Consider the following 26,986-nt stretch of genomic DNA (forward strand, 5'->3'; position numbering starts at 1 on the left):
GAGGAGAGAAAACCCATTTTTTATTGCTGAAGCAATTTGCAAAGCGATTTTTTTTATAAATGAAGAGATCGTTGTAACTATACAAAAAACAGGGGTTACAGCATGAAATTATCCATTTTGGAACTCTGAAATGAAAACACGCTCGCTTCACTGCTCACCAATGTACTACCGACTTTGACCTCTTTGTTACGAGACTTTCATACACAATTTCAAATACTTATGTTTCCCAGCTCCTCTAAAAATCTTTACAAAATTGTCGCAAAACTGGGAAAACGGAAAGGAGACATATGTAGCTATTAACTGACGACGATGAGCATAAGTTGGATAAATGGAGTGTATTTGTACTTATGTATGTATGCATGTCTGATGATGAGTAAGTCGTAAATGTCGTGCATAAAAAGTAACAAAGTGTTGATGAATCTGTAAAATGGAAAACAACGAGACACTTTTTGCCATGTACCTCAATCATCTTCTTGTACGTTGTCTAAACAGTCAGGTAATTACGGCCGTGATTAAATTAAAATGTCACATTTTGTTGCTCCTGTGCAATTTAAATTTGGCACGATATGTCAACCAACCAAGTGCAATTACAATTATCACGAGATTAAATGCTATGCTGCATTCTTTCATATCAACGAGTTTTCAGACTTACGTATAACTAAATTAGACATATTTGTCATAAACGCCTTCATTTTTAATGCATACGTTTCTACAAATTTTAATTTACGAGATTCAACTTATCGCCACTCAACAATGCAATGTCAATAGAAGCCGCACGTTAGGAAGCGACAGCAACATACAAAATTCACCAGAATTACAAAATGAAGAAGCTTCGCATGAAATGTCTATTAAGACATAAGTTTGACTTCTTATTGCTTTTTCCCCTTTTAATGCTTCTTGAATTTGTAATAATATTATTGTCCGACCATTTGAAGGTTATCTGCTCCGCGTTATGGCCGGCTTAACCCGCAGCCCTGAAGACATCCGTCACTCACTAGCATGATATGAAACGTATAGCGTCACCTACAACAGTTATAGGTGCACAGTTACGCAATTCTGTCTTGGATTTATATAATGTATGATCTACCGAATGACCATGTTTGAATTAAAATGGGAGGTAACGATGCATGCGGCTATTAAGTACACACCCGGTGGCACTAATTGTGTTGCGCACGGCATTCGTACCACCGAGTTTACGCAGTTTATAAGTAGACCCCGTTCGCATCTTGGTCCGGTCAATTGATCACTTTCAGCCTGGACTTGAACTCGTACATTAATTCCATCATCCAAGTTTTCTACTAAACTGGGATCCCGCAAAGAAAGCACAGCAGTGAAAGTTACCCAATTCTACTGATCATTAGAACAATTAATGGCAGGTAATATTACAAATATTTTAACATCCAGAAAGCAGACATAAGCAGGTTGACACATCAAACTATGAAATTCTTTCAGTAACTTGTGTATTTGTACCTACACTCGCATTTTCATGATATTTCATAAACAATAACATGGCTACTTGCTCGACTTCTGACTTGAAAAAAATAACCTACACGTTTTACAAAAGGTCTAGAGAACCAATATTTCGTCATAAACTATACAAAAATAAATTAATGATCGAAGAACCATTGCTGTAAACGAGTCATGCTAACGCCTCAGTGCTTACTAATCACAATTACATATTCATTGACAATATAGATAAACACATATAATTTTAATAATTGGATTACACGGAGTTTAGTGGAAAAAACGAAGAAAAAGTTTGCTTTATTTGTCAATATTTCGAATGCTGTCTGCCATTCATTATCAAGGGACGTGTACGTAGAAGAATGAGAAATTTGTCATGTAATTTTGAAATTGAGATGACAAAGAGCTGAAGCTACTGCTATACTAATTTAGTGATATAATACATGTAATAATTAGTTAACAATAAATTCAGAAACTACGAAAAAATGTGGTAGCATATTATTAAAGTTCATAATAACTTTGTCCAAGGACAAAGAACTTGGACTTGGACAAATTGAACAATAATAGTCAAATTTAAGGTTAGCCTGCAGTGATCAGCAGGGCAATTCGTTCTAATATTAACTAGCCCAACTATTGGAAGTAATCGGGATATGAAATAAATCACTCCTGCAAATTTACTGATTCTATTTGCACCACGTAAATAATTTTATAACTATGTCAACAAAAAGTGTTCATATACGCGTATGTATGAGCTAACAAGTCTGCTCTGATTAATCAATACTGAGTTTATTACCTGGACGAGCTCCAATTTCCTTATTTTTGTCATGCCAAACTTGAAGTACTTACCGTTTCACAGGTCTTAAACAATACTGGGTGAGCTACGCTGGGGACGAGAGCGAGGTTTGGAAATGTGTCCTTCTGGCCCGTGCATTGAGACGGTCGCTCACGACGAGACCATTGGTCGTCATCGTGTCGGACAATGTGTCGCATGACCTGGGGTGAGTGACCTTGATAACTTATATGTCCATAAATATATACCCACAGCCATTACATTCGTTAAATATACTAATGAGACGAAATGTCTCAACAATCTCAACTTGCCCCGTCTCAATTTCCAGCATAAAATTGAAATTCCCATAAATCGTTTGTACGATATGCAAAGTGTTTGACAATTACTTTTAATTTTGATCCTAGTCGCCGCCTGCAGGGTGAAGTGGGTTCGGTATTTTGGGCTGAACCGGTGCCGGGGGTGCTTTTCCGATCTGTGGCGAAGCGGGTGGCAGGCGGGTTGAAGGGGCTGCACAAGGCCGTCTTCCTGGACTGCGCCTGCCTTCCCCTCAAAAACTGTGACGACCTGTTTCGAACCCATGGAGTTCAGTGGGTGCGAGAGGACAAGGCCGTCGTGCTCACCAAGTCGCGAAGCTTGGCAGCCGAGGATCACGACCTGATTACGGAACTTGTGGTCCAACGTGAGAACGGTAAATGCCTTGATTACAGCTAAAATATGCAATTTCCACTCTCCACATACATAAACCATACATTAATAAATTTTGATTTACAGGTGGAAAATTTGTGGCTGAGAATCCGGGTAAACTCAAGATGGAGGAACTGAGTTACTGCGTGGAGTTGGATTTCAAGAGGTGAAAAAATTTCGCTTTATGATTTGCATTCAATAATTCAAATTAGATCTCACAAGCACTGTTAGCAACATTTGCATTTATATCGTATGTTTATAATAATGCACAATATTGTGTCGACAGCGCCCATCCAACGCCAGTCCCTGGGAAGGACATGAAAATGGTTTGTTTCGTGAATGGTCACCCTCACGACCAAGATGTCGAGCCATTTCGTCAGCGAGGTGTTCTTGAAGAAGAGGTTATCAAGTTGTGCGTCTCGCTTTGCCCCGAGATACATTCTGCAAAGGTAAGCATCATTATACTCATATGTAGCTACGTACATCTAATAGTATGCACAACATATGCACAATTTTGCACAAGTATGTAAATGTGCAACGAAGATATTGGCATGGAGGCAAGATGAGAATTTAGAACGAAATGAGACTACTGCTGACCTCTCACCTTAGTTGTGCCTGATATGTTTTCAGGTGGTGGTGAACGGTCCAGCCTTGGATGGGCAGTTGGTGGACTGGGAGCTGCACAATTCGATCGCGATCGTGGGAATGGCGTGTCGCTACCCTTGCGCCAATACGATTGCGGAGTTTTGGTCGCTGCTGGCGAATGGGTTGGAAGGGATTCGGAAGGTGCCCGAGGGTCGGTGGACCAAGGACAAGGCGTTCATCCGGATGGACAACATGGGGGCGACGGAGGCAGGCTTTCTCTCCTGTCCCATCCACACCTTCGACGCCAAGTTCTTCAACACCAACGCGGCGGACATGCACTATCTCGACCCCCAGCAGCGCCTCTCCCTTCGCATCGTTTGGGAGGCCTTGGAGCACGCCGGCCTCGACCCCAACACGCTCCGAAACACGCTCACCGGAGTTTTCGGAGGGTGAGAATGCCACTTATTCCACTTCATATATTCTACATGAAAAGACGTTAGCATAAATTTCCGTAATAAATAAAATGGTCGCAGTTGGTGGCGGAACGACTACAAGGAAATGTTGCAAATGTTGGGCATCGTGGACACGGACTTTCTCCGCGGCTACATGGGCAACGCCCTGGGACCGCTGACGGCCCGGATTTCCCACTTTTTCGAACTCATGGGTCCGTCGTTCTCCACCGAGTCGGGCTGCTCGACCTCCGTGGCTGGCGTGGACATGGCCTGCGACAGTTTGAGGAGCGACGCGTGCAACCTGGCCATCGCCGTGAGTACTTCATTTCTGACCTCAAATATAATTTAAAAGCAAAGTGACACGAGAAATGTAATGTGCAATTTAATTGATGGCGAAACAGGTGGGAGCCAACTTGCTGCTGCATCCCTTCTCGCCGTCCGTGATGGAGGGGGTTCTGGCTCCGGACGGTCGTTGCAAAACGTACGATGCGAGTGCGGACGGGTTTGGTCGAGCCGAGGGCATCGGCGTTCTCATCCTCAAGCGGTTCTCGGATGCCGTGGCGGACGGGGACACGATTTGGGGATGCATTCGAGGGTCGGCCATCGTGCAAGAGGGGCCGAGCAAGAGCATGGGCACTCCCACCGTCGACGTGGAGGCCAAAGCCATGGAGGTTAATAATTCAACACCATTTTAAAAAGAATTGTCATGGAAAATATTTCAAGTGTAAGTCGTATTTGTGAAATGCAGTTGGCTCTGGAACGGGCCGGGGTGGACCCGAACGACGTGGAGTTCGTGGAGACGCACGGGACCGGCACACCCGTGGGTGACCCCATTGAAATAGCCGCCGTCGCCAAGGCCTATTCGCGGGGGTCGAAAGGCAGGACCAATGTGCTCACGATCGGCTCCGTCAAGACCAACATCGGTCACACCGAGTCGGTTTGCGGGATAGCGGGGATTCAAAAGTCGGTGCTGGCCATGAAGCACGAGCTCATCCCGAAGCATTTGCACCTCAAGAACCTGAACCCCGACATCAACCTGGACGCCATTCCCGCCCAGCTCCCCCTGGAGGCCGTCCCCTGGAAACGAAGACCCAAGGGCGGCAAACCCAGAATTGCTGGAGTCAATTCTTTCGGCATTACTGGAGCCCAGGCCCACGTGCTGGTTCAGGAGCCGCCAGAGAATCTCCCTCCGCATTCCTTCCCCTTCACGGACTCGAGAAAGCTGAGGATGCTGACCTTCTCGGCCAAATCCGAAGAAGCGTTCCGCTTCCAGGTGAAAGCATACGCTGATCTGCTCAAGAATCTGCCCGACACAAACGAACCCAAGGAGCTGTTCTTGAGGGACATTGAGTACTCGATGCACACGGGTCGTCCCCACATGCACCTCCGACAAGTGGCCTTTGGGTCCACGAAGGAGGAGCTGCTCAGTTCGATGGAGGGGATCAAAAAGGGCGCCCCAATTCCCAATCAGGTTCCACAGCTCTGTTTCCTCTTCACGGGCCAAGGGTCTCAATATCCGGGAATGGCCAGGTCGCTCTACGAACAGAGCATCGTCTTCCGTTCCAACTTTGACTGGTGCGAGTCCGTGTTGAGCAAGGAGCATGGCTTTCTTTCACTCAAAACTGCACTTTGGGACCACGGGGAACTTTCTTTGCTGAAATCTTCCCTTTACAGCCAAACCTCAATTTTCGTGGTGGAGTTCTGTCTGCTTCGTCTGTGGGAATCCTGGGGTGTCAAACCGGACGCTGTTCTGGGTCACAGTTTGGGCGAGTTCGCTGCTGCGGTGGCTGCGGGAATGTTGTCGGCTGAAGACGCCCTCAAGTTGGTGGTCACGAGGTCCAAACTGATCCACGCTCTCCCCGCCGCCAGCATGCTCGTCGTCGGCACCAGTTTGGAGAAAGTGGAGCAAAGTTTGGAGCGGGCTTTCTCCAATCAGAAAAAGTGGTTGGACGTGGCTGCGGTCAATTCTGAGAGTCAGACCGTGCTTGCGGGGCCCACGGATGTTGTCCACGATTTCAAGCTCTACTGCGACAACAACGACATCAAAACCCACGTGCTGGACGCCTCTCACGCCTTTCACTCTCGTCTCATGGACCCAATGCTCGCGGAATATGAGGCGCTCGCTCGTACGATCGGCTACAAGGAAGCGTCGACGGGCATCAAGTTCATTTCTGCCGTGGATGGGCGCACGGTGAGCAAAGTCGACGCCAAGTACTGGGTGCGACACACGAGGGAAAGGGTGCGCTTTTTGGAGGCCAGCCATGCTGTAGTCAACGAGGGCCAGAGTCTGTTCCTCGAAATTGGACCGCATCCCGTCCTCTCCACACTCCTCATGACCAACGTTGACGAGGTGCGTATTTAGTGACGTTGCATATTTGTGTAGCAATAGAATTTCACTTGTTGTATCATGTCACCATTAATTAATTTGTTAATGAAGGTTGCGGATGTGGTCACGACTGCTTCACTTCGTCGGAAATGTGACGATTGGGAGACGATGCTGGCTGCTCTGGGGAAGCTGTACGCGCTGGGCCGTCCCATCACGTGGGCCAATTTCCATCGCTATTCGGGTGGGCGAAAGGTGGAGTTGCCCGGCTACCACTTTGAGGAGACGCCGTATTGGATGAACATCAAGGACGAAGGGTCCAACCCCTTCCATCCACTCCTCGGTTCCTTCGTCCCCAACCCGTCCGACGTCACCATCTTCAAAAGCTCAGTCAACGTACATCGACTCCCATTTCTCAAAGACCACGCCCTGGGCGACAAGATTATTTTCCCGTGCGTCGGCTACGTCGACATGTGCATGACGGCCGGATATGCCGCCACCATGTGCAACGAGGGCAGTTACAACAAACCTACCTCACCTCTCTGCGTTCGGAATTTTTCAATCCTGACCCCAGTTTGTTTGAGCGAAATGGCTCCGACTGATTTTCAAGTAAGCAATGGAATATGCTTTGGGAAGTATTTTAATTGTTTTTCACGTGTATGCTTCTGCTTAATTAAAATGCACAGGTTGTAGTATTGAAGGGGACACATGGGGAAATAACGAGCACCATATTCACCAAAGTCTTCCTAGAAGAGAACAAGTTCAAATGGGTCCGTAACGCAACAGCCAATTTTAGCAACAATCCGGCAGCACTCCCTCATTCGTTTGACCTTGAAGCCATAAAATCTCGCTGTAAGACCATGCTACGAGATGGCTTCGACTACAAAGAACTGGAGGATTTTGGTTTCAACTTTGGGCCCTCACTTCGAATGGTGACTACTGGATGGATGGACGCTGAGGACCAGAAAAATTCAACCGAGTGGATCTTTCCATTCTCAACGCACGAGAAGAACGAAGATTTGGACAGATTTATTATCCATCCGTGGATCGTGGACCCCATGCTTCAGACGCAAATCATTGCCACTGGTTTGCTGGATGAGAAGCATATCCGAAAGCGTCTAGTGGTTCCCGTGTCCATCGACAACTACACGTGGTGGGGCCATTCTGCACCCACCGGCTACATCTATATCCGTCACAGGGATACCGGGAATGAGGCCCACTTATTTGACGATGCTGGGAAAATTATGGTCTCCATGTTGGGCACGGAATTCATGGAAACTACTCTTTCAAACATTTTAAGTCTCATTGATTCCCAGAAAAACCCGTTTCCTTGCATGGCTGATTTTATTTGGAGAGAAAAACTGGGTCCGGAAGAAAGGAGGATTCCAGATTCAAAAAGGGGTACAATCAACCTCCAAGAGTACGTCAAAGTGGAGCACACAATGTATACTTCCTGTTCTCCAGAAGAAGGTCAGTTTTACGAGCGTTTCAGCCAGCTCACAGGTCTCTACATGCTCCAATCTATGAAAGTTTTGGGACTCGACACAGAAGATACAATTCAGTGGCCAAGTATTGTGAGCAAATTAGGAGTTGTCCCGTTCCAGGATAAATTCCTCCGCTATATTCTCGTGGAACTGGTGAAGGATGGGTGGTTAGAGTTAGTGAATACAGGAGATGAAAGCACCTTCAGCTTAGCAAAACCACTTCCTGAACTTTCCTCCATCAAAAACAATATTGACGAAATTCTAAAGGAAATTCGACAAAGTGATGTGGGTCACGTTGACCTTGATTGTGTTGTCCCACTCGGATCTGTTCTTACCTCAATTTTGACAGGGACACAATCCGCACTTCCTCTTCTCTACCCGGACATGGGCAACATTCGGGGCCCAGCAGAACTTTATTATTCGGAATCTGTAGACGCTCTCAAAAGGTTCGCCATGGCTGATGTGGACCACGCTATTTTTTCCAAGCTGGCTCAAATGGGGAGTAAGTCAGTCGTACGAGTTTTGGAAGTTGGAGCTGGTGTTGGGAGCACAACGAGTCATCACATTCGCCACATGAAAGATGCTGGCGTTTCTCACTTCGAATATACCTACACGGATATTTCGCCAGCATTTTTGCAAATTGGAACCAACTTGTTTGAAGAGACCGGGATTTCTGCTAAATTTAGCTTGTTAAATGTGGAGAAGGATCCCCTCGACCAGGGCTTTATTCCAGCTCACTACGACCTCATCGTCGCCTCGTGGGTGCTTCACGCAACGAAAAATATTGAGGAATCGATGAAAAACCTCAAGAAATTATTAAGGCCGGGGGGCTATGTTTTCATAAACGAGTTGGTCCAGCCCCATCGAGGTGTCAATTTACTTTTTGGTGGACTGGAAGGGTTCTGGAGATTTGAGGACTTGCATCTCCGTCCATGGAACTGTGAGCTCTCAGTCGATAAATGGTCGAAAATACTAGATAAACTAGGCTTCGATAACTTCACGTACTGGAAAGGCTACGCGGGGACGGATGCACTTATGTTAGCAAAACTTAAGCCTTCAGAAACCGTGTTTAGCAACAAGATTGCCTCAAAGCAGGATCACTTGGAGAACAAGTTGAACTGGATCGTGTTTGGGGATGAAGGAATCGCTACCAAAGAATTGGTGAGGAGACTGAAGGCCACGAATAAAAATGTCGTAATGGTCACTTCGCAAATGGATGAAGAACACACGGCAATGTTGCTCCGTTCCACAGGTGCCGATTCACCCCATCACCCAATCGAAGGGGTCCTTTACTTGTGGGGGTTAGACCACGATCGCAGCACTGCCCAAGTTTGCGAACCTTTTCTCCACATTTGTAAATATTTGGCCAAGCTACAAATTCAAAGTTCGATGAAATTAGTCGTTATTACTCAAGGAAACATGTGCACTGGACCGGACGATTTCTATCAAAGCCAACCAAAAGCATCACCGCTTGTCGCAATGCTAAATGTGCTAGCCAACGAAAACCCGGATCTTATATGCAAATGCGTGGATATTGATGCTTCTGAAAATAGCTTAGACATTGCAATGGCCGAAGCGTTTACCGAGCTGTTCACAACCGACGTAGATGTGTTGGTGGCGTATCGAAAGGGCCATCGTTGCACCCCGCGACTTCGTCCGTACAAGGCGAAATCTGCGCCACTTCCACTTCCCAGAACCCCACGATTCCGACTCGTCCTTCCTCCATCGCATCTTATTCAAGATCTGCACTTTGCGCCCTGTGAACCTGACCCAATTCCTGAAAAGCATGTTGAAGTGGAGGTGAAAGCGTACGCACTCAACTTTTTGGACGTTTTTATGGTCACAAAACCTGACCCAGTATTTGAGAAGTACAACTATTTAGGGATTGACATTGCCGGTGTGGTCACTGCAGTTGGAGCCGGGTGTGAGAAAAAGGTTGGCGATCGTGTAGTATTGATTCGCCGCACGGGTGTTGCCATGCCGACACACATCGTTGCACAGGACCACCGAACCCTTGTCATTCCTGATGATGTTACATTTTCTGAAGCAGCTACTTACCCCATGGGAATTATAACCGTTGCGTCGTGTCTTGTGGATACAGCGAAGGCGACGAAAGGTGATATCGTCCTTATTCACACTGCTTCCGGTGGGGTCGGTCTACTCGGAATCCAAATTGCTCAGCGACTCGGCTGCACGATAGTTGTCACGGCTGGAAATGAGCGGAAGCGCAACTACCTCAGAAGCTTGGGACTGACCCACGTGTTCAATTCGAGAACGACCGACTACCAGACCGAAATACGGAGGTCACTGGGTGGCAGAGGTGTCACAGTGGTGCTAAATTCTCTCACTGGACCAGGTTTTAAAGAAGCCACTCTCGCCGTCTGCGAACAAGGGGCTCGGTTCATCGAGATGAGCAAAATGAACATTTGGAGCAAGGAACAAGTAAAGAAGCTGAGGCCGGACGTGTTCTACGAAGTCGTCGATGTTTCCACTCACACGGAAGAGAAAGTCAGTCATCTTACGAACTATCTGCAAACGATGCTCATGTCCCCCAAGAGTGAGCGGCCTAAACCTTTACCGTATACACGCTTTGATGCCTCCGAGATTCGAGATGCATTGGAGTTCATGGAGAAAGTGAGACACATTGGCAAGATTGTCCTCACAATGCCTGACTTGTCACCTGGATCAGAGCCCATTTTTCGACTATTTAATGATAAGTCGACTTATCTGATCACCGGAGGTCTGGGAGGCATTGGTCTCGAGGTTGCAAACTGGATGGGAAATAATGGGGCAAAAACATTGCTACTCGTGGGACGTAGTCCACCAAAGGCTGATGTTATGGAGAAGGTTCAGAACCTTCGTCAACTAGGAATTACTGTGGAGATACGTCAATGTGATGTGGGGGACATGGACCAGCTTACTAGCTTGGTCGCAGATTGTCACAATGGCAAACTGCCACCACTTCGGGGAGTCATGCACGCCGCTGGTGTGCTGGATGATGCAACTTATGAAAACCAGACGTGGGATAAATTTGAAGCTGTCTTTCAATGTAAAGTTCAAGGGGCTTGGAATCTGCATCAGCTCAGCCTAGAGCTTCCATATCCGCTTGAGCACTTTGTTCTATTCTCATCCATGACAGTGACCCTGGGGTCACCAGGACAAAGCAATTACTCGGCTGCCAACTACTACTTGGATCAACTTGTTCATTATAGAAGCTCGCTTGGACTTTTAGGCACCACGATCAACTGGGGACAATGGGGGCAGGTCGGTCTGGCAGCTAATTTGCATGTCGCAATGAACAAGCCGATTACCATTCATCAAGGATTGGCTGCCTTGGAACATGCAATAAAATCTCACAAGAGTCAGATCATGGCTCATGACACAGACCTTTCCGGTGTGAAAATGGTACTACCATCGACCCGAGGCCTCTTGGCTGACATTGAGGAAGAAACGTCTCTTGGGGCAACTGACATTGACGGGGACGAGTTTTGGCGAGAATATGATGGGGCGTCCAACCGAGACGCCAAGTTTGATATTGTTCGCAGATTTCTGAAACGCCTCATCCGCATCACGCTCAAGATGGACAAGAACGAAGAGATTGAGGACCAAGTCAACTTTCAGGACATGGGATTTGATTCGCTTCTTATGGTCGAGATGAAGAACGGGCTTCAGGCCTCGGTGGGAAAACGGGTCAAAATCTCCATCAATGCGGTCAAGGATTGCAAAACTGTGGCACAATTGACGGACCGATTAGTGGAACTCATATCCGGGAAGGAAGAACTCGCCCCACCCACCGCGGAGGAGCTGAAGGATTTAGTTGCTCGAGATGCCAAACTCCCAGAAAATATTCGCGTCGACCCTGAAATGAAATCCAAACTTCGTCCTCTGTCCCAAGCATCCACCGTCCTCGTGATTGGCTCCACCGGGACTTTGGGCCCTTACGTCGCCCGGGAGATATTCAAACGGAGCCAGATCAAAAAAGTTTACTGCCTCATGCAACCAAGTCCAGTGGTGTCCGTCTCCGATCGCTTTCAACGCGTATTCGAAAAGAAGGGACTTTTCCATGAAATTGATATGACTCGAGTTGAATGCATCTCCGGAGACGTAAAACAGCCATGTTTTGGGCTTAGTCAACAAATATATCAACAAATTGCAACTGAAGTTGACGTTGTGTTTAATCTGGCCGTGAAGGTGGCATTCGAAGAGGTTTACAGAGACAGTGAGGACCCCAAAAGCTCACGTGTCACTAATGTTTTTGGAATGAGAAATGTGCTCTCGTTTGCAGTCGACAAGAAACTTAAATACGTTTATCATGCGTCCACATTTGCGGCAGAAACCAGAGTCGATGACGATGGATATTTTTGGGAGAGTTGGCCTGCAGAGGAGGAAGTCGCAATGTTTCCTAATTCGGCCTACTCCATTTCCAAGCTAATTTGTGACCGTTTGGCTGAACAGGCCGTGGCTGCTGGAGTTCCATGCAAAGTATTCAGACTTCCACAACTAGGAGGCGATTCTGTTCGTGGGGGCAACATCCAACTCGACTCGTTCCTCATGATGCGTTTCTTGGCTTATCTCTACATCGGATCCATGCATGGTGTCAGAATTCCGCTCAGCTTGATGGCTGTGGACCAATGTGCCAAAATATCGATCGATCTCTTTTTTAATGACAAAGCTGGCTATGAAATGTTCAATGTGCTCAACCCTCATTTGGGTAAGATAACCACGATAGGACCAGTTGTTTCAGCTTCCATTTTCTATATACTGAATATTTTCATCTGATTAGGTGACGAGAGGGAATTTGAAACATTAGCCAAGGAATTTGGCGTGGCTGTGCAAGTTTTGGATTCCACAGACTTTTTGGAGAAATGGAAGAAAATGGATTCCAACGACGAGATGATTCAGCTCGTAAAATTTGCAACATCGCAAGAAGAGCTTCTCAAACTTCGGGACCAAAAAATGCCCTATTACATTTCTTGGCTCAATGGAAACCAGAATATTTTTTTCAGTAAAAAGGTTGCAAGCTTGATGCCTGAAGAATATCCCAATTGCATAACGCCTTCGTGGGAAGTGCTTCGTCATGACCTCCGCCACGCCAAAGACACTGGAATTTTCGATCGTCACAAAATTAAGCACTCTAATCCATATTTTCTCTCTTGAATATTCATATTTCAGTTTTTGGGATCTCACTCCGATTGATGTTCATGCATTACATATATGTGAAGTTTTTGTCCTTAAATGAATATAAAGGAAAAAGTGTGTACAGATTTATAATTTATAATATTTATGTATTCTTCTGTTCTTTCCTTATTTTAAAACTGGTCAAAATATAATTTTTAAAGCAGTAAACAGGACATTTGAAGCGTTTTTTTTACATACGACCATGGGTAACTTAAATGGCAAGATGACAAATGTGGGCTAAAGTGTATTATCCATTATTTTGAAGCTTTATTGTATTCCCTCGTATAGTCTTGAAAATTTCATAACTGATTCGATATCATCATCAGTTCGACATTGTTGGATCTATTTGGGACTAAAATTACTCATTTATCGTCTTTTGACGTACATAGATTTTTTACGGGATTTTACGTAAATGGTATTTGAACTTACATGCATGTATGTGTATATGTACACATACATCGTGATATTTTTTGTCCTTGTCCTTTATCAAGTCAGATGCTTAACTTGTTACATGAACATGCTTGACATGTAGAAACAAATCTAGATAATTTATCAATCATCGAACTACCGAAAGCTTCATTTCATGTTATATGTAATAGTATATATTTATTGTCATTTATAAAACTATGCATGTACATAGTCAAACGATAGCATAACTTACGAATTTAATTAATGAGATCGGGTAGTGTAAGTCATTATAACTATGCTCAGAGTTTTTTTTAACAAATAACCATGTCTTTGTACATAATATTTTTGGATTTTGACAATATAAAGTTTTACAAAGTCAAATTTTCGCATTTATCTAGCCAACGACGCTGACACTTAATGATGACCTTCACTCTGGTCAAACTTGGTATAGCGGAATGTCTCCTTGCCTCCGTATCCGTAAGCGAGGTAGCCTCTCCCCTCTCGGTCATACACGGGAAATCGATACTGTGGCCTTCAATCAGAGGGAATTTTTTTTATCGTAAAGCAATTTGATCGGTCGAGTACATGTGCCGCATGAAAGTTGCACTCACTTTTGAAAATAAGGATACGGCAAGACAACGCCAAGTCCAAGGAATCTTTCCAGTCCCTCTGGGCGGTTGGGACGACTTAAATGCGCCGTTCTTTCGTCAGGCAGTGGACCACTTGACGCCTCAATGATTATCATCATCTAAAAAGAAATACAATTTCGAATTAGATGTCAAACTATGCATGTGCACATGTGCACATGTGCATACGCTCATGTGTGGCAATTTAAAATATGCACGTGAACTTACAAAAATAAAATATCGGGTGGGAAACATGTTATTTCTTTTCTGTCGACCTTGATAAACCAATCGGACCTCCAATATATAAAATGTATTTATGGGCACAATATAAAATGGGTACAACAAGCTCAATTAATAGTGACGCTGAGCCTTGTTTAGCAAGTGAGCGCTTAATAATTATGAAATTGATCCGTAAAAATATTGTAAATATAAAGTGACAAGGAAGGACTCCGTATGTGTCCAACCCAGTCGAGGTGAAGAAGTGAAGTAAATGAAAATGAGAAAGATGAGAAATAAGGAACTGAGGATGAGTGAGTCAATATAAGAAGTGGACAAAGACATCGAATATGTATATTGTTAACTTAATTTATTCCCAAGTAAACTACATTCTTATTGGTTTTCCTGTCGTAGATTTAAGTTGGATGGAGCTGAGATTTGGAGTCATGCAAATCCACAAAGAATACAGTTCATAAGCATACAACATGTTGCGTAGACTGCCGGATAAATATGCAAAGCATCAATGGGTAGCATTCTTATTTTGAAGACTAGAGATGAGATTTGTTGGTAGAGTGGAACTTATCATGGCTGACTTGGCACCGTTTGAGTTTTAAGGATGATCAGACGAGAAGAAGATTCACGTAATAATGACACTAATTGTTAATGTTATCAAACATACGTGTTCATGAAGGTCTCAAGTTTTACTCTGCAACATCCATCACTCGTTACTTAATCTTGACTATTGTAAAATTCATCATTGTTATGTTAACTCAGTCTCTGTAGATGCATTGATGTCTGTTCTTATTGCAATATGGGAATTAAAGTGAAAGTTATTTTGGAAGGATTTGAAGGATGGTAAAGCCCATCGAATTAGTACAATTCATATCACATTCATTACGTGTGTCTGAGCACGTAACCGAATAGAATAGGCTACTCATTTTCATATAGGACAAACAGAAGGCAATCACAAGACAAGAATCTCAATATTAAAACACAAACGAATGCCCTATTTGCATCAGTTCACAAAACGGAAGTGACAAGTGAAGTGACGTCATAGCTGCGTTTATGTACCCGTCGTAACTATATATGTCATTTGCCTAAACGCGCAAAATATGCTATTAAATATATTTTTACCATAGAGGATTAAATCTAGACCGAATTTTAAGCCATAATATAATCGTTTTCTTAAAAACATATGTGCATATATGTACAAATGTATGTGCATATATTTACATATGCGCATATGCACGTACGCTAATACAGATAATTTCCCACTGTATGAGATGCTACCAATACATACTTCTAGATGTGAATGAACTCGAATGGATCGCAAACTCGAGAGAGCTACTTATTTGTCAGATCAGCAAGTTAGATGTAGTAAATCTTATTCCACATGGTATTATTATTTTTTCATTATTCTAGAGGTGCCGATGTGATACGCATGTATGACAAGTGACATAAACAGATTATTTCGCTAACAGGGTAGATTTACTTAGGGTTTAAATCATTTTGACAAATTCGCAGTTTAAATTTGGGATGGGTTCAAGTTTTTTCTGTATATTTATATCTCGTAGTTTCATAAGTAATTTTTTTCTAACAAACTTTATTAACACATATTTAGTACTTAGGATTAGATTCGTCATAACTGATTAGCACAAAATATTTTTATATGTTTTACCCACCCAATATGTACTTGCGTATATGTAAATATGTCATAATAATGATAAATACCACGAATCTAAAACATTAAGTAAACTATTTCGGAATGACTTACAATCTTTTGAAATCAACGATATATGTAAACTTGATAAATGCAAGTATTAAATATATATGCGACATAAAAACCCGACATTATTTGGATAAATATGCACCATATCATAAACACTTCTTAATTTCATACCAGCGATGGTTTCATTATGCCAACTTATTTCAAAAAATACGAAACTACAAATACTTACATTGAGTAATTGCACATATATGGATTGATGTAAAACTACACATGTTAAATAAAGATAGTCCACGGATATTATACGCGAAATTGTGTATTGTGCATACAGTAAGCACAATCCTGGTACATAAATTGCAAATTATTTAGTCATAGTTACTTTTTGGTCCATAAATTAATGACTGAGATCAGAGCTAGTCCAATATCTAACTTAAATTTGGAATAGTTACAGAAGAATAGCAATCAAAAGGGAATATGCAAATATCTACTGAATAACAAGTAGGTTTACTATGTAAAAACTACGGAGAGTAGATTATCAATTGATAAGGAATTAAGATAATTAGAGGAAGACAATAGACTCTAACTACATCGATCAAGATTAAAAAGTAAAGTAGTCATGAAAGATCTAGAGTATTTAATAGTGTAGGTGATGGTGTTTCGAAGAAAGAAGACTAAAATTGAAAATGAGATGGATGAAATAGAATAGTACCAAAATTACACTCCCGATTAAGCTGACGACCGTTGTCTTTTTGGTTTCCTCTTCTCATCATTCAAGTTAAACACTTGAAAGACTTCACAATCAATCTGGAGAATCATGTCTTCATTTAATGTTTCTAAACAAGGAAACCAATCAATCAGTATCATTATAACGTTGCTAAGGTAAAAAGGGTATCACAAACCATTTCTCCAGGGAAGCAGTAGAGTCATTTTTGGACGTGAGGATTCATTGCTGGCTTTGGCAGAGAGTAGCAGTTGGTTGTCTGAAGCAAGTGAGACCACGTAAAATGTGTCTTCGCGACGTTCCAACTTTTCTAAAATTGTAGAAAATCGTTTCTTTTCACCATCATAAACTGCCAATCCCTGTGAACAACAGAATCAAAGCTGATTGATTGATTTATAAAGTTTGTTGCAAACAATATATACTCATAAGTACATAGCCGAATGACTCCTGAATTGTGAAGGCTGTAATTTCATGCATATTTACATACCTTGTTAAGATCAGAATTTTCAGCTCGTGGAATGATATTCTTTGAAGCATCCATATTATGACTAATTAGAGAATATACGATGGGTTCCAATTTTAATACGGGACTGATTTTAGCTTGAGAGGTTTTGTACTTTTTCTGTGAGAATTTTCCTTTGCCGAAAATATCCTCAAGATCATTTTTAACTCTGTTAAAACGAGAATTTATTTAATATGAGAATGAACTCATGTGGTTATTACAAAGTAACATATTCGATATCAAACCTCATAGATTCAGTCTTGTTGAAAGGGTTTGGACACCGGTTTGTAGTGTGTTGAGGATTTGAAGAGTTACTCACACCGGTAGACCCCATGAAGGGGGGAAACACCCAATTTGCAGATTTGAGCGAGGAACTTGGCCATCCAGTCATTTTCTTTTTATTTGAAATACCCCTTGATCTCCACCTGCTAGAGTTGGACCTTTCTCGTTCTCTCTTAACATTGTTGTTGACGACGACCGAAGACGTATTTCCATCTCGTGTTGAAGTTGGTGTTTGACGAACTTGATGGGTTTGGTTGTTATAAGCTGTACCATTTAAGTAGGACATGGGTTTGCCAATTATACTTGAAGAATTTTCATGCATAGAGGAGTTGGCAGTGCCAATTGCTATATGACTAATGTTGCTCAAGCTGCCGTAAGTTCCATCCGATGCCGAGTTAATATTCTCCAAGGTAAATGATTTTGATTTTGAGGATTTCGTGTAGTTCAAGTCGATGTCTCCAGCCCTTTGAATTACAAATAAAGGCAAACGCGATCATGAACAACTTCATATACTATTTAATGCGAGTTAACCATTGAAATATTTTAAAAATTGAATTAATTTATGCATTACCTTGGAATAAACCTCTGTTGATGCGCCAGCAATGGTGTTACTGTATGATCCTCCCCTTCCGACGCTTCAGCTAATCTCAATTTGGTCAATGTTCTTGAAAAATCTGAGACATTGGAATGTTCCATAGGATGTGTAGGCCGTGGATTTGAATTAAAATTGATCATGACAAATCCAAACAGGCCTAGCAAAGCCACTTTAGCAACAACTCCTCCAACAACATGACTCTTTTTCTTTTCAGCTCCCAACTTGATTCCATTTTGTTGCAATTTGGAACGCAGAAATATATTTTCTCTTTTGAGACCTTCGTTCTCCTTTTCCAATCCTTTTATCCGATCTTCAAGCCCAGTAACATACTCTTTCTTTTTCTTCCGAGATAGAGATGCCGACTCTCGATTACGAATCATTCGAATATGCCGTTTCAGAGCTTGCACATCTGGAGAATCATCATGAGATGCTGATCTTCCTCTCTTATTGGATTTCAAAGCTGGTATTAGCTTCGGAAGGTTCATATCATTCACTAAATAATTATAATGACAATCATAACATTGAAAAATAAAAACCTTAACTTAATATGCATTACAAAAACCTACCTGCTCGAATACTTGTCCCCAAGGTGTTTACTGAGCTCGTAAAAACCAGGTTGGTCTGACCATGAGCTGTAATGTCCACTTTGACTTCTGGAGGCGTTAAGGGAGGCGAATCCATGCACGGAGAAAGAGTAAACGTATCCACAAAGGTGGTAGCATTATTCGGGATCTGGTTGTTTCCAATATCGAGATCAATATCCACAGAGGAAGAAGCAGAACTTGTGGAATTTTCATTTTGTATCATGAACATTGAAGAGGGGCTGTGGGACAAGCTCTGCAAAAAATGATGAAAGTGAGTCTAATTAATATTGTCATTAAAACGGGAACTTTTTTCACTTATGGGTCTAATACTACTACATTAATACCTCATTGTTGAACTCAATGTGGAATGGGGACACAGAATCTATCCCAGATGATGATTGATTCTCCCCTTCTTGCAAGAATCGGTTAATGTTTATGTCTGCTGAACTGAATATCAGTTCTTCTCGTAAACGCTGCTCTTCTTGCTGTAACTCGGAAAACGTGTCCAAAGACTCAGCATCGGGAAATAAATCCATCTCCAACTGGAACAATAAATTAATGCGCATATTAATTTAAGATTTACTTGACTTATTTTACATGAAAAAAACACAAATGAGTGCAAAAAAAGACTTCTATTTTAAAAAAAGTAACTCACAATTGTATCTGTACAAGTAATGTAATAATCATCGTTCATTTTTACTTTTTTTACAATTAACACCAACAACCACCTTCAAATCACTGTGTACTACCGACTTGTGGACTTACTTCGGCATGAAAATCTTCAGGGGCCGAGAGAAGACTGGAGTAGAAGGGGTTCAAATTGGCTTCATTCTCGTGGTCACCGTCCATATGTGTCGAGGAGGAGGACGAGGAAGAGGGCGAAGGGGTCCGACGTTCTTGTTTGAGACGATTATCAGTATTTGTGTTGTGATGGTGATAACTTTGCATAAATAAAAACTCGTCTGTTGTGGGTTGCATATTTCCAATATTTGTTTACCACATGGGTAAATAAGTCAAAAAAGTAAAAGTCTAGACAATTAGCTGCCCTATCAACAATTGTAAAATCCACGTTGTTTTCTCGCTTAATATTCTTTCCAGTATGTGACAAAGTTATAGAAACACGAGTTTCGAAATGTACGAGAAGATCTGAAAAAATATGAAGCAATATGTTAGACAACCATGAGCTGCATAGTTTATGTACACGTAGACTTCATTAAAGAGAAATTCAATACATCATGAGCGTACTCACCCTAAAATTTCACTTATCAGTGGTTGAAGTGGTTGTCTTATCTTTACCGGTTTCTACGTATCATTCAGCTGATATATTTATATATCCAGCCAATCACACTTGACTGATTACTTATTAATCACAGCTTATCGTCATTTACTGCTCTAGTTTTTGTGCAATTGACATGAGCATAGAATAATTCATTGAATAAATTTCATCCCACTTCAGACTTGACCTATTCAGCAGGCAGGAGGCGTCATACCAGGAAATCTAAACAAAAAATAAATCAGCATTTATTAATCAAGCTTGGATTTAAATATTGAATAAATTAATATTAAAATGAACTGCTTATCAAATAATTATCGAATGAAAGATAATGTCGTTCTTACCTCGGTTTGCAGGTCTTTTGTCAAGAACGTAACTCCCCTCACGGTTGACACTGTTGAAAGTCAAACCCACCACACACCAGCTGGATTATAGGAATTAGGATTACTGTGATTCAAGGGGAGGAAATGACGAGAGCTGTTAATTGTAAAATGTTAAGGGTTTATGGATCACCGAGTCCTCGAAATCGACACACAGGAAATATTACTTTACTTTACTGTATATTGCGTATTGTTAAATAGTAAGTAGAAAAAGATTGTTATTTTAGTGGAGTGTATGGTGTGGTCGTGAGAAGTGCATATGTGCAGCAGCAGTGGCGATGGATGCTGATGTGGGTTCATTGAATTCATCACCGCAAAATACGCCGAATTGACTAAACAGCGTTGGCTTCGAGTACTCGAAACTACCTCTGACGAGGCAGATTGAGATTGAGATTGGGTCTCAATCTGCCTCTCCTTTGCAGAGGATGTGAGACAGATTAGAGTGTTGCAGTCATATTTACTCATATACTATTATATACTATTACTATTATATACTCATATACTATTTTTTTAAAATATTTATGCATTAAACCATAATATAAAGTATTATTTCTGACTCGGCATTTTATGAATGCATACATGCAAAAATGAAACCTTGAGAAGATAATAATGTCACTCAAATCTATGTATTTATATATTTATATATTTGATGATTCTTCACTATGAAATTGAACGTGATCAGAAACTCGCATTTAAATCGCAAAATTTGCACTATTGTATCATTCGATAACTGCATGTCGTTGCATTATGTGTTTAGGAGGTTATACTAATCAAGTAAGCATATGCAGTTTCCAATTTATGAATGTATCTAATAATTGAATTGTGGTATAAAAAAGAGTCATTAAATGATTGCAAGCTTATTCTGCCAACGGAGCGTTTTCTAAGCTTGCTTTACTCTTGCAACGCTGCATTGCGGGTCATCATATAAGTAATTATTGGTCTGATAGGTCACTTGTGTCGTTGGACTCTGGTATACACATATGGGGAGACGGTGACTGGATTACTTCAGAAAGTGGGTGAGCAGAGTTGGGGGGAAGGTGACAGGGCAAAGAGTGACCCCACACCAGGTCTCCAGTGCAGAGGACGGCAGGACCATCGGTGACCACACATAGACGATTGACGAAGTGTCGGGAACGTTGCACATGCCTGAAAAGCAGGCGGTCGTGAGACAAACGCGACCACTTGGCCTTGTTGCTGTGGGACGATGGGGTGTTTGGCAGGGTTATCCAGGTCCCCTCAATTTCAAGATAAAAAGATTATGCAAGTTTCACAACGCACGAGTTCAGGAAGAACATTAATTACCGATTTGTTTTACAATGCACCCTGCCACCCACTTACTTACCTGTCACAAACAATTGAGAGGAGAAATAAACTACTTTGCAATCATCATATCTTAATTATGTATGTATGTTTATTTAGAGCTTTGTTTAAGTTTTTTCGATACAACTTTCAAGTTTGTTTCAAAATTGCTAAGGATTTTTATACGTTGAGGGTCCAGGTTATTGTGCATAGAAATTCCTTGAATAAAAAGTACATGATGCTTCCAAAGAAACTTTTCAAGTGGGAAATCAGAGTGTTTATGCAAAATCCGTGAACAACCTATTTTGATTATATTATGGATACTCTGTAATAAGTTTCGAAAGAGTAACATTATATAAGATTATAGATACTATAGACGCATACACATAATGAATGCCAAAAAATACGAGTATCATAATTATAATAAAGGATATGCATTTCTGACATGCAAACTTTAACTTGGGCTACCACGGCCGCACGGCCACCTATTAATAGCGAATATTTAGTAATAACGTATGTACGGCGTACATTGTACGCTCACTACTATTGCCTCAACTCAAAAATAATTGATCTATTGCTTTTAAAAACTACGATTTTAAGTTAACGATCTCTAAAAAATCACATTTTTGTACTCTTAAATTGAAGAATCATACTTGCATTGCATAATGTACTTTATTGCATTGGCGACTCAAAACGTAGCTAAACGATGCCCATCCAACTCCGGGCAGAATTTCTCTGAATGTGATGATGAATCATACATACCTGAAAAAGATCATTGCAAAATGATCAAGTTTTAATTGGAACGGACGAGTAATCCAACAAAGTATAATAATAAAACTATATAAATATTTCAGCATTGCTTTCCTTGCTATTCAAGTAAATGTTTTTCGAAGAATTTATTTTTAACCGTTCTCATTTTAAGCAACGAACAGTTCGTTACGAACTTGACAAGATCTTACAATTTATACACAGTGTGTAATCAAAACAATTTAAGCAACCACGTACACTTTGCAATAATTTGTGATACAATAACTAACGCCGTAAGGGAAGAAGCCGTTTTTTGCATTAGGTTTAAAAGGTAAATAGTCTTGTCAAATTGCTAATGTCAATGTTTTGGTCGTAAATAGTATTTAAATTTTTGTAACTATTATAGTAGAACAAAACAACTATGTCACTATTCGGCTTTGGGAAAAAGAAGGTCGAAACACCAGCATCCAGTGCTAAAGCAACACAGCGTGCAAAACGCAGCGAGGAATTTGAACAGAGAAAAGCTCAAAATAAAGCACAGGTCACGAGTTTTAGTAAATGGAAAACTAATTTTCGTAAAAATAATCAATATTTAATTTTGTTGTCACATACAGCTAGGTATGTTCATGGGTCTAGACGATGATATTTCTGGGGGCGGTGGGGGTGGCTCTGGAAGCTTTGATGTGGATGATGCTGATCTCGAAAATGAGCTACTCAACCTCTTGGGCGACAATAAATCTAAATCGAGAGGCACTGCGTCAGCCCCTCCATCCAAGGGTCATGGCGTGACAAACATAAATCTGGATGATGACGAAGATGGTGCGTACAGTGGAAACGATGATGAGGACGACTTGGACGACCCTGAACTCCATGTACAGGAGAAAAAAACGATTTGCTATAGTTTTGTCTAATTAAGAAATGCATATATGTTTATTATCCTTGCAGGCCGAGCTTGGAGAAATATTGGGAGAACCGGAGGGGAATACATTATCGCATAATGTAGATATAGGAGAAGTTCCTTCTGACGACGATGACGAGCCATCACCTCCTAAGCAGACCATGTCCAGTGTGGAGCTCGTCAAAGTACTAAACGAAAGGCTACAGCTGTATGAACAAGCTAAACTTGCATCGGACAAGGTTGGGGATTTAGGGAAGTCTAGGAGGTATGCTACATGTACATAATTTTAAGGCATTTAAGTAATACATTTAATTAATAACGAAGAATCGACTTTTTTGTACGTTCTTTTGCAGATTCACTCGAGGAATAAAAACGCTAAAAGAATTGCAAGGCAAGGCAAAAGCAGGCAAGGTCGTGAACGAGGTTGAGATTCCACCTGCAGTTTCAATAGGCGTTGCTTCAACAATGAATAACAAACCAACAACGACCACTAATGAAGAAGGTATTTGTGGAGCTTTATCTCCAAATACTGACGATCACCCTGCACCGGTGGCCGAAGTATCAACAGATTTCCTCGCCCCATCGCCACAACCTTCGCAACGCCTCCCAGAACCAATTAAACCAACTCCTGCATTTGTAACGCCAGTTTCACCTCCTCCGGTCCCACCTCCAAGAAAGATAGTCGTCCCCCCAGAACCCCCAGTGGACTATGGATCGAAGAATGAAATGCAAGTCATAACAGAACCCCCCATTGACTATGAAAGTACAACAGGCAAGACTCCTCAAGTAAATGGTGTGTTTTTCATATTCAAATAATGTATGTTGGACTCGATAATATATACGAAGAGCTGATTTTATTTCCTACAGAGAGAGGACTAGAAAGGATAAAAGATTACAGAAGAGTTGCCGTTGTTTTAAAAAGGACGGGGGATGTTTCTGGAGCTCTAAATTATCTAAAGTTATCGAAAGAGTTAGAAATTGCTCTTGGTGGTGACGTAAATGTAGATCTTCTGGAACAATTTCCTCCTGTTCCAAAGACTTTGATAAACCCTTCTGAAATTCCACTGACCCAAGTGCCAACAAAACTCATTGATCAACATCAAAGCCATTCTGAAGGTATGCTATTATTTATATGTACAGAAATGCTACTTATTTGTTAGAAAAGTTTTTTTTGTTGGGGCAAAAGTGGAGAGTTTGGCTCAAATTGTAACTAACAACTAAATAGTACCGAATCACTAGAATTGATGACATTCTTATTATTTTCAAGGGGATCCAATACAAACACAAAATGAAGTGTGCTCTGGAGGTGGAAGCGGGGAAGATATTTTCCATGCTCCACCACCACCAAATTCTGTTATTGAAGCGTTACAACAGCGGTTAGATAAATACAAGTCTGAAGTTGACAAAGCCAATGCTGCGTCCAACTCTGGTAAAGCAAGAAGAATGGGACGAATTGTAAAGCAATACGAGGAGGCAGTAGAACTTTTTCGAAAGGGGAAACCTGTTCCTTATGATGAACTTCCTACGCCACCCGGATTTGGTCCAATCCCTGTCCCAAGTGCAGCTGGTATTAATTGTTTTATTTCAGTGTAACTATTATAAAAATTAACAATTCAAGTTGCATATTAATATCAGGAGGTCCGACACCAACTATTAATAGAATTCAAGTCCAACCTCAGCCAGAAGACATTTCACCAGAGAAGCGGATAAAACCTGGCCCATCTTCTAGTCCCTCATCTGGTCTTACTCCTCCCGGACCTTCAACTTCTTCCATAAATCGGGGTGCTGTTGGTGGAAAGCCAATGACAAAATTGACATTGCAAGAAAAACAGCTACAAGACGTACAATTAAGACAAAAACAATACCGTGATGCTGCAATAGAAGCAAAGAAACGAGGTGATATCAATCAGGCAAGAGAATACCTGAGAATATCAAAAGGATTTGATAGTGAGTCTAGATTTTCGATGTTTTTTTTGGGGGCTGATGAACCACCTGGTCACCTGATAAACTAATAAAATTTTTGTTGCATAGATCTTATCGAGGCTTCCAAATCTGGATTACCAGTCGACCTTAAAACGGTGAGTTGGCCTACTACCATTTTGTCGTTATTATTGAATTATTACATTACGTTAATGCATAAATGGATGTATTCAATTCAGCTGCCATTGCCTCCTGAAGCGCTTGCTTCGTTGGAAGCAGAGGATTTTGAACTAGTCTCTGACCAAGACTGCTTAGTTCCTAGCGGAGGGAATTTGGAAGTTTTCGCCAAGTTAGAAGAAGACCTAAAGTCACAACTAAAGGTATCTATGTGTAAACTACATATTCTATCGCAACGTACTAAGCTAGTATGTTTGCCATTCCGTCTATACAGATGTGTATGAGAACAAGAGAGCATTTTAAAGCCGTGGGGGATGTCGGGTCTGCAAATAGGTTCGAGTCTATGGCACTAGACACTAAAAGAGATTTGGATGCACTTCGATTAGCTGCAAAAAGTGGGGCAGCTGCACCAAAGTATCATTACGAAAATCGGATTTTTTCCATAACAGAGTGAGTTGGGATCTTAACCTTACTTGGTCAAATAAATATAAACGTTTATGATTTTAACTTCCCTACAGGTGCAACACAGACATTAAAGAAGACGAAATCGAAATTACAGTTGTTCGAGGTATTAATTATAAATCAACCAGTTCCATCGACACGTTTATAAGAGTAGAACTACCATATCCGTCTGTAAGTTACATATAAATCATAATATGCAAAAACGCATTAAAACGTATTATTTAGTTTTTAATAACGTGTTATTTATATAGCAAGAAGAAGCTCAAAGTCAAAAGTCGGCGGTTGTAAAAGACTCGACGGATCCAGAGTATAATGTCACATATAAAATGAACATTAATAGGAGTGCTCGTAATTTCCAACGCTTTGTTCAAAGACACGGAGTTAAGGTTGAAGTATGGTCCAAAGGGTGAGTTTGAGTTCACTATTGATATACTGTTAAGTAATTGTTCTGCATAAATACGCTGGTTTGGTAGTTTTGTTTTTGGAATTTTCTTCTTGCTATTGTTAAATATGCTTTTGCAAGATCGAGTGTGTAGTTTGTGAAAACTTGTAAATTTCTTTGTATCGTTCCGTCTAAAACTTCACCGTAGTGTAATCATTTGTTTCAGTGGATTTTGCGGTTGTATGGGACATTTATTTTGTTGTACTTCTTGTCGCAGAGGATTCCTCAGGTCCTCGTCCCTATTTGGGGTGGCCACGGTCAAACTACAGTCCCTCGGAAATAAGACAGAGACCCACGATGCCTTCGAAGTAAGCCACAATTACGCATATATATTTAGTTATTGTATGACTTGGGTATTAAAGAAATCTGAAAGTGTTCTCATAGCAAGATGTTGTTGTTGTAAATATTATAATATTTATACCATGATTAATACAATTGTTCATGTTGTATTATCCAATCATAGTATTATTCTCTCAAGTAACGCGTTTTATTTCTCCTCTACAGGTTCTTGATGGACGAAAAGTAGTGGGAAAGGTCGAGGTCAAAATTCGATTACGTGATCCAGTTTTGACTAAACAAATTACCCAGAAGAAGGAAAAATGGTTATCCATAGATCGTGCCTAAATGTTTATTATTGCCTTATGCTGTTTGTTGTGATATTTAAGATATATTAAAATTACAATGAAATAAAGTGGTTAAGTACGTACGACGACCAAGTATCATGGGGATTTAATGCATGTATGCCAGCCAGATAGTGATGCGGAATTA

General features: G+C 41.4%; 4 protein-coding genes across 7 annotated transcripts; 2 read left to right on the forward strand and 2 right to left on the reverse strand.

The window, feature by feature from the left end:
- The first annotated feature begins 1,369 nt into the window (after positions 1-1,369).
- On the forward strand, positions 1,370-13,296 carry LOC110844640 (phenolphthiocerol synthesis polyketide synthase type I Pks15/1-like). Its single transcript, XM_022090890.2, has 12 exons — positions 1,370-1,376; positions 2,321-2,462; positions 2,659-2,942; positions 3,026-3,104; positions 3,225-3,387; positions 3,569-3,972; positions 4,057-4,288; positions 4,377-4,646; positions 4,724-6,325; positions 6,413-6,907; positions 6,985-12,493; positions 12,566-13,296. Exons 1-12 carry the CDS (start codon positions 1,370-1,372, stop codon positions 12,937-12,939), a joined length of 9,561 nt encoding a protein of 3,186 aa, XP_021946582.1. The 3' UTR covers positions 12,940-13,296.
- A 243-nt stretch (positions 13,297-13,539) lies between these two features.
- LOC110863314 lies at positions 13,540-14,498 on the reverse strand. Its single transcript, XM_022112590.2, has 3 exons — positions 14,223-14,498; positions 13,980-14,116; positions 13,540-13,900 (listed from the first exon to the last, which is right to left on the reverse strand). Exons 1-3 carry the CDS (start codon positions 14,247-14,249, stop codon positions 13,783-13,785), a joined length of 282 nt encoding a protein of 93 aa, XP_021968282.1. The 5' UTR covers positions 14,250-14,498; the 3' UTR covers positions 13,540-13,782.
- A 1,181-nt stretch (positions 14,499-15,679) lies between these two features.
- Positions 15,680-20,585, reverse strand: LOC110863030 (cyclic AMP-dependent transcription factor ATF-6 beta). Of its 2 annotated transcripts, none has more exons than XM_022112239.2 (10): positions 20,238-20,585; positions 19,870-20,118; positions 19,386-19,766; positions 18,965-19,162; positions 18,603-18,873; positions 18,013-18,529; positions 17,405-17,905; positions 17,145-17,328; positions 16,836-17,016; positions 15,680-16,769 (listed from the first exon to the last, which is right to left on the reverse strand). In XM_022112239.2, the coding sequence occupies exons 3-10, from the start codon at positions 19,596-19,598 to the stop codon at positions 16,663-16,665; spliced, it is 2,172 nt and encodes a 723-aa protein (XP_021967931.1). In that variant the 5' UTR covers positions 19,599-19,766; positions 19,870-20,118; positions 20,238-20,585; the 3' UTR covers positions 15,680-16,662. The 2 variants fall into 2 exon arrangements, with proteins under 2 accessions (XP_021967931.1, XP_021967933.1); XM_022112241.2 differs by having other exon boundaries at positions 19,276-19,766.
- Positions 20,586-22,301: 1,716 nt separating this feature from the next.
- LOC110863534 (coiled-coil and C2 domain-containing protein 1-like) lies at positions 22,302-26,934 on the forward strand. 3 transcript variants are annotated; one of them, XM_022112873.2, is made up of 15 exons: positions 22,302-22,650; positions 22,729-22,860; positions 22,934-23,191; positions 23,265-23,482; positions 23,571-24,010; positions 24,085-24,333; positions 24,485-24,784; positions 24,853-25,164; positions 25,249-25,295; positions 25,377-25,517; positions 25,589-25,764; positions 25,833-25,947; positions 26,028-26,182; positions 26,385-26,526; positions 26,723-26,934. In XM_022112873.2, exons 2-15 carry the CDS (start codon positions 22,741-22,743, stop codon positions 26,840-26,842), a joined length of 2,793 nt encoding a protein of 930 aa, XP_021968565.1. In that variant the 5' UTR covers positions 22,302-22,650; positions 22,729-22,740; the 3' UTR covers positions 26,843-26,934. The 3 variants fall into 3 exon arrangements, with proteins under 3 accessions (XP_021968565.1, XP_021968564.1, XP_021968566.1); XM_022112872.2 differs by having other exon boundaries at positions 22,303-22,650; positions 22,726-22,860; XM_022112874.2 differs by having other exon boundaries at positions 22,303-22,650; positions 22,726-22,860; positions 26,436-26,526.
- Positions 26,935-26,986: the final 52 nt, after the last annotated feature.

Source organism: Folsomia candida, unplaced genomic scaffold, assembly GCF_002217175.1.
Source record: "Folsomia candida strain VU population unplaced genomic scaffold, ASM221717v1 Fcan01_Sc001, whole genome shotgun sequence".
NCBI classification, from domain to species: domain Eukaryota; kingdom Metazoa; phylum Arthropoda; class Collembola; order Entomobryomorpha; family Isotomidae; genus Folsomia; species Folsomia candida.

Excerpts from the sequence above, each read along its gene's own strand:
- LOC110863030 (XM_022112239.2), bottom strand. The coding sequence starts at position 19,598 with ATGCAACCCACAACAGACGAGTTTTTATTTATGCAAAGTTATCACCAT. Across the intron at positions 17,329-17,404 it reads AACAAGACTGAATCTATGAG|AGTTAAAAATGATCTTGAGG; the intron begins GTTTGATATCGA and ends TCGTTTTAACAG. Across the intron at positions 16,770-16,835 it reads ACTGCTTCCCTGGAGAAATG|AAACATTAAATGAAGACATG; the intron begins GTTTGTGATACC and ends TTCCTTGTTTAG.
- LOC110844640 (XM_022090890.2), top strand. Across the intron at positions 3,973-4,056 it reads CTCACCGGAGTTTTCGGAGG|TTGGTGGCGGAACGACTACA; the intron begins GTGAGAATGCCA and ends AAATGGTCGCAG. Across the intron at positions 6,908-6,984 it reads TGGCTCCGACTGATTTTCAA|GTTGTAGTATTGAAGGGGAC; the intron begins GTAAGCAATGGA and ends TAAAATGCACAG.
- LOC110863534 (XM_022112873.2), top strand. The coding sequence starts at position 22,741 with ATGTCACTATTCGGCTTTGGGAAAAAGAAGGTCGAAACACCAGCATCC. Across the intron at positions 23,192-23,264 it reads TGGACGACCCTGAACTCCAT|GCCGAGCTTGGAGAAATATT; the intron begins GTACAGGAGAAA and ends TTATCCTTGCAG. Across the intron at positions 24,785-24,852 it reads CCCTGTCCCAAGTGCAGCTG|GAGGTCCGACACCAACTATT; the intron begins GTATTAATTGTT and ends TATTAATATCAG.
- LOC110863314 (XM_022112590.2), bottom strand. The coding sequence starts at position 14,249 with ATGTTTCCCACCCGATATTTTATTTTT. Across the intron at positions 14,117-14,222 it reads CCACCCGATATTTTATTTTT|ATGATGATAATCATTGAGGC; the intron begins GTAAGTTCACGT and ends ATTTCTTTTTAG. Across the intron at positions 13,901-13,979 it reads CCGTATCCTTATTTTCAAAA|GCCACAGTATCGATTTCCCG; the intron begins GTGAGTGCAACT and ends CTCTGATTGAAG.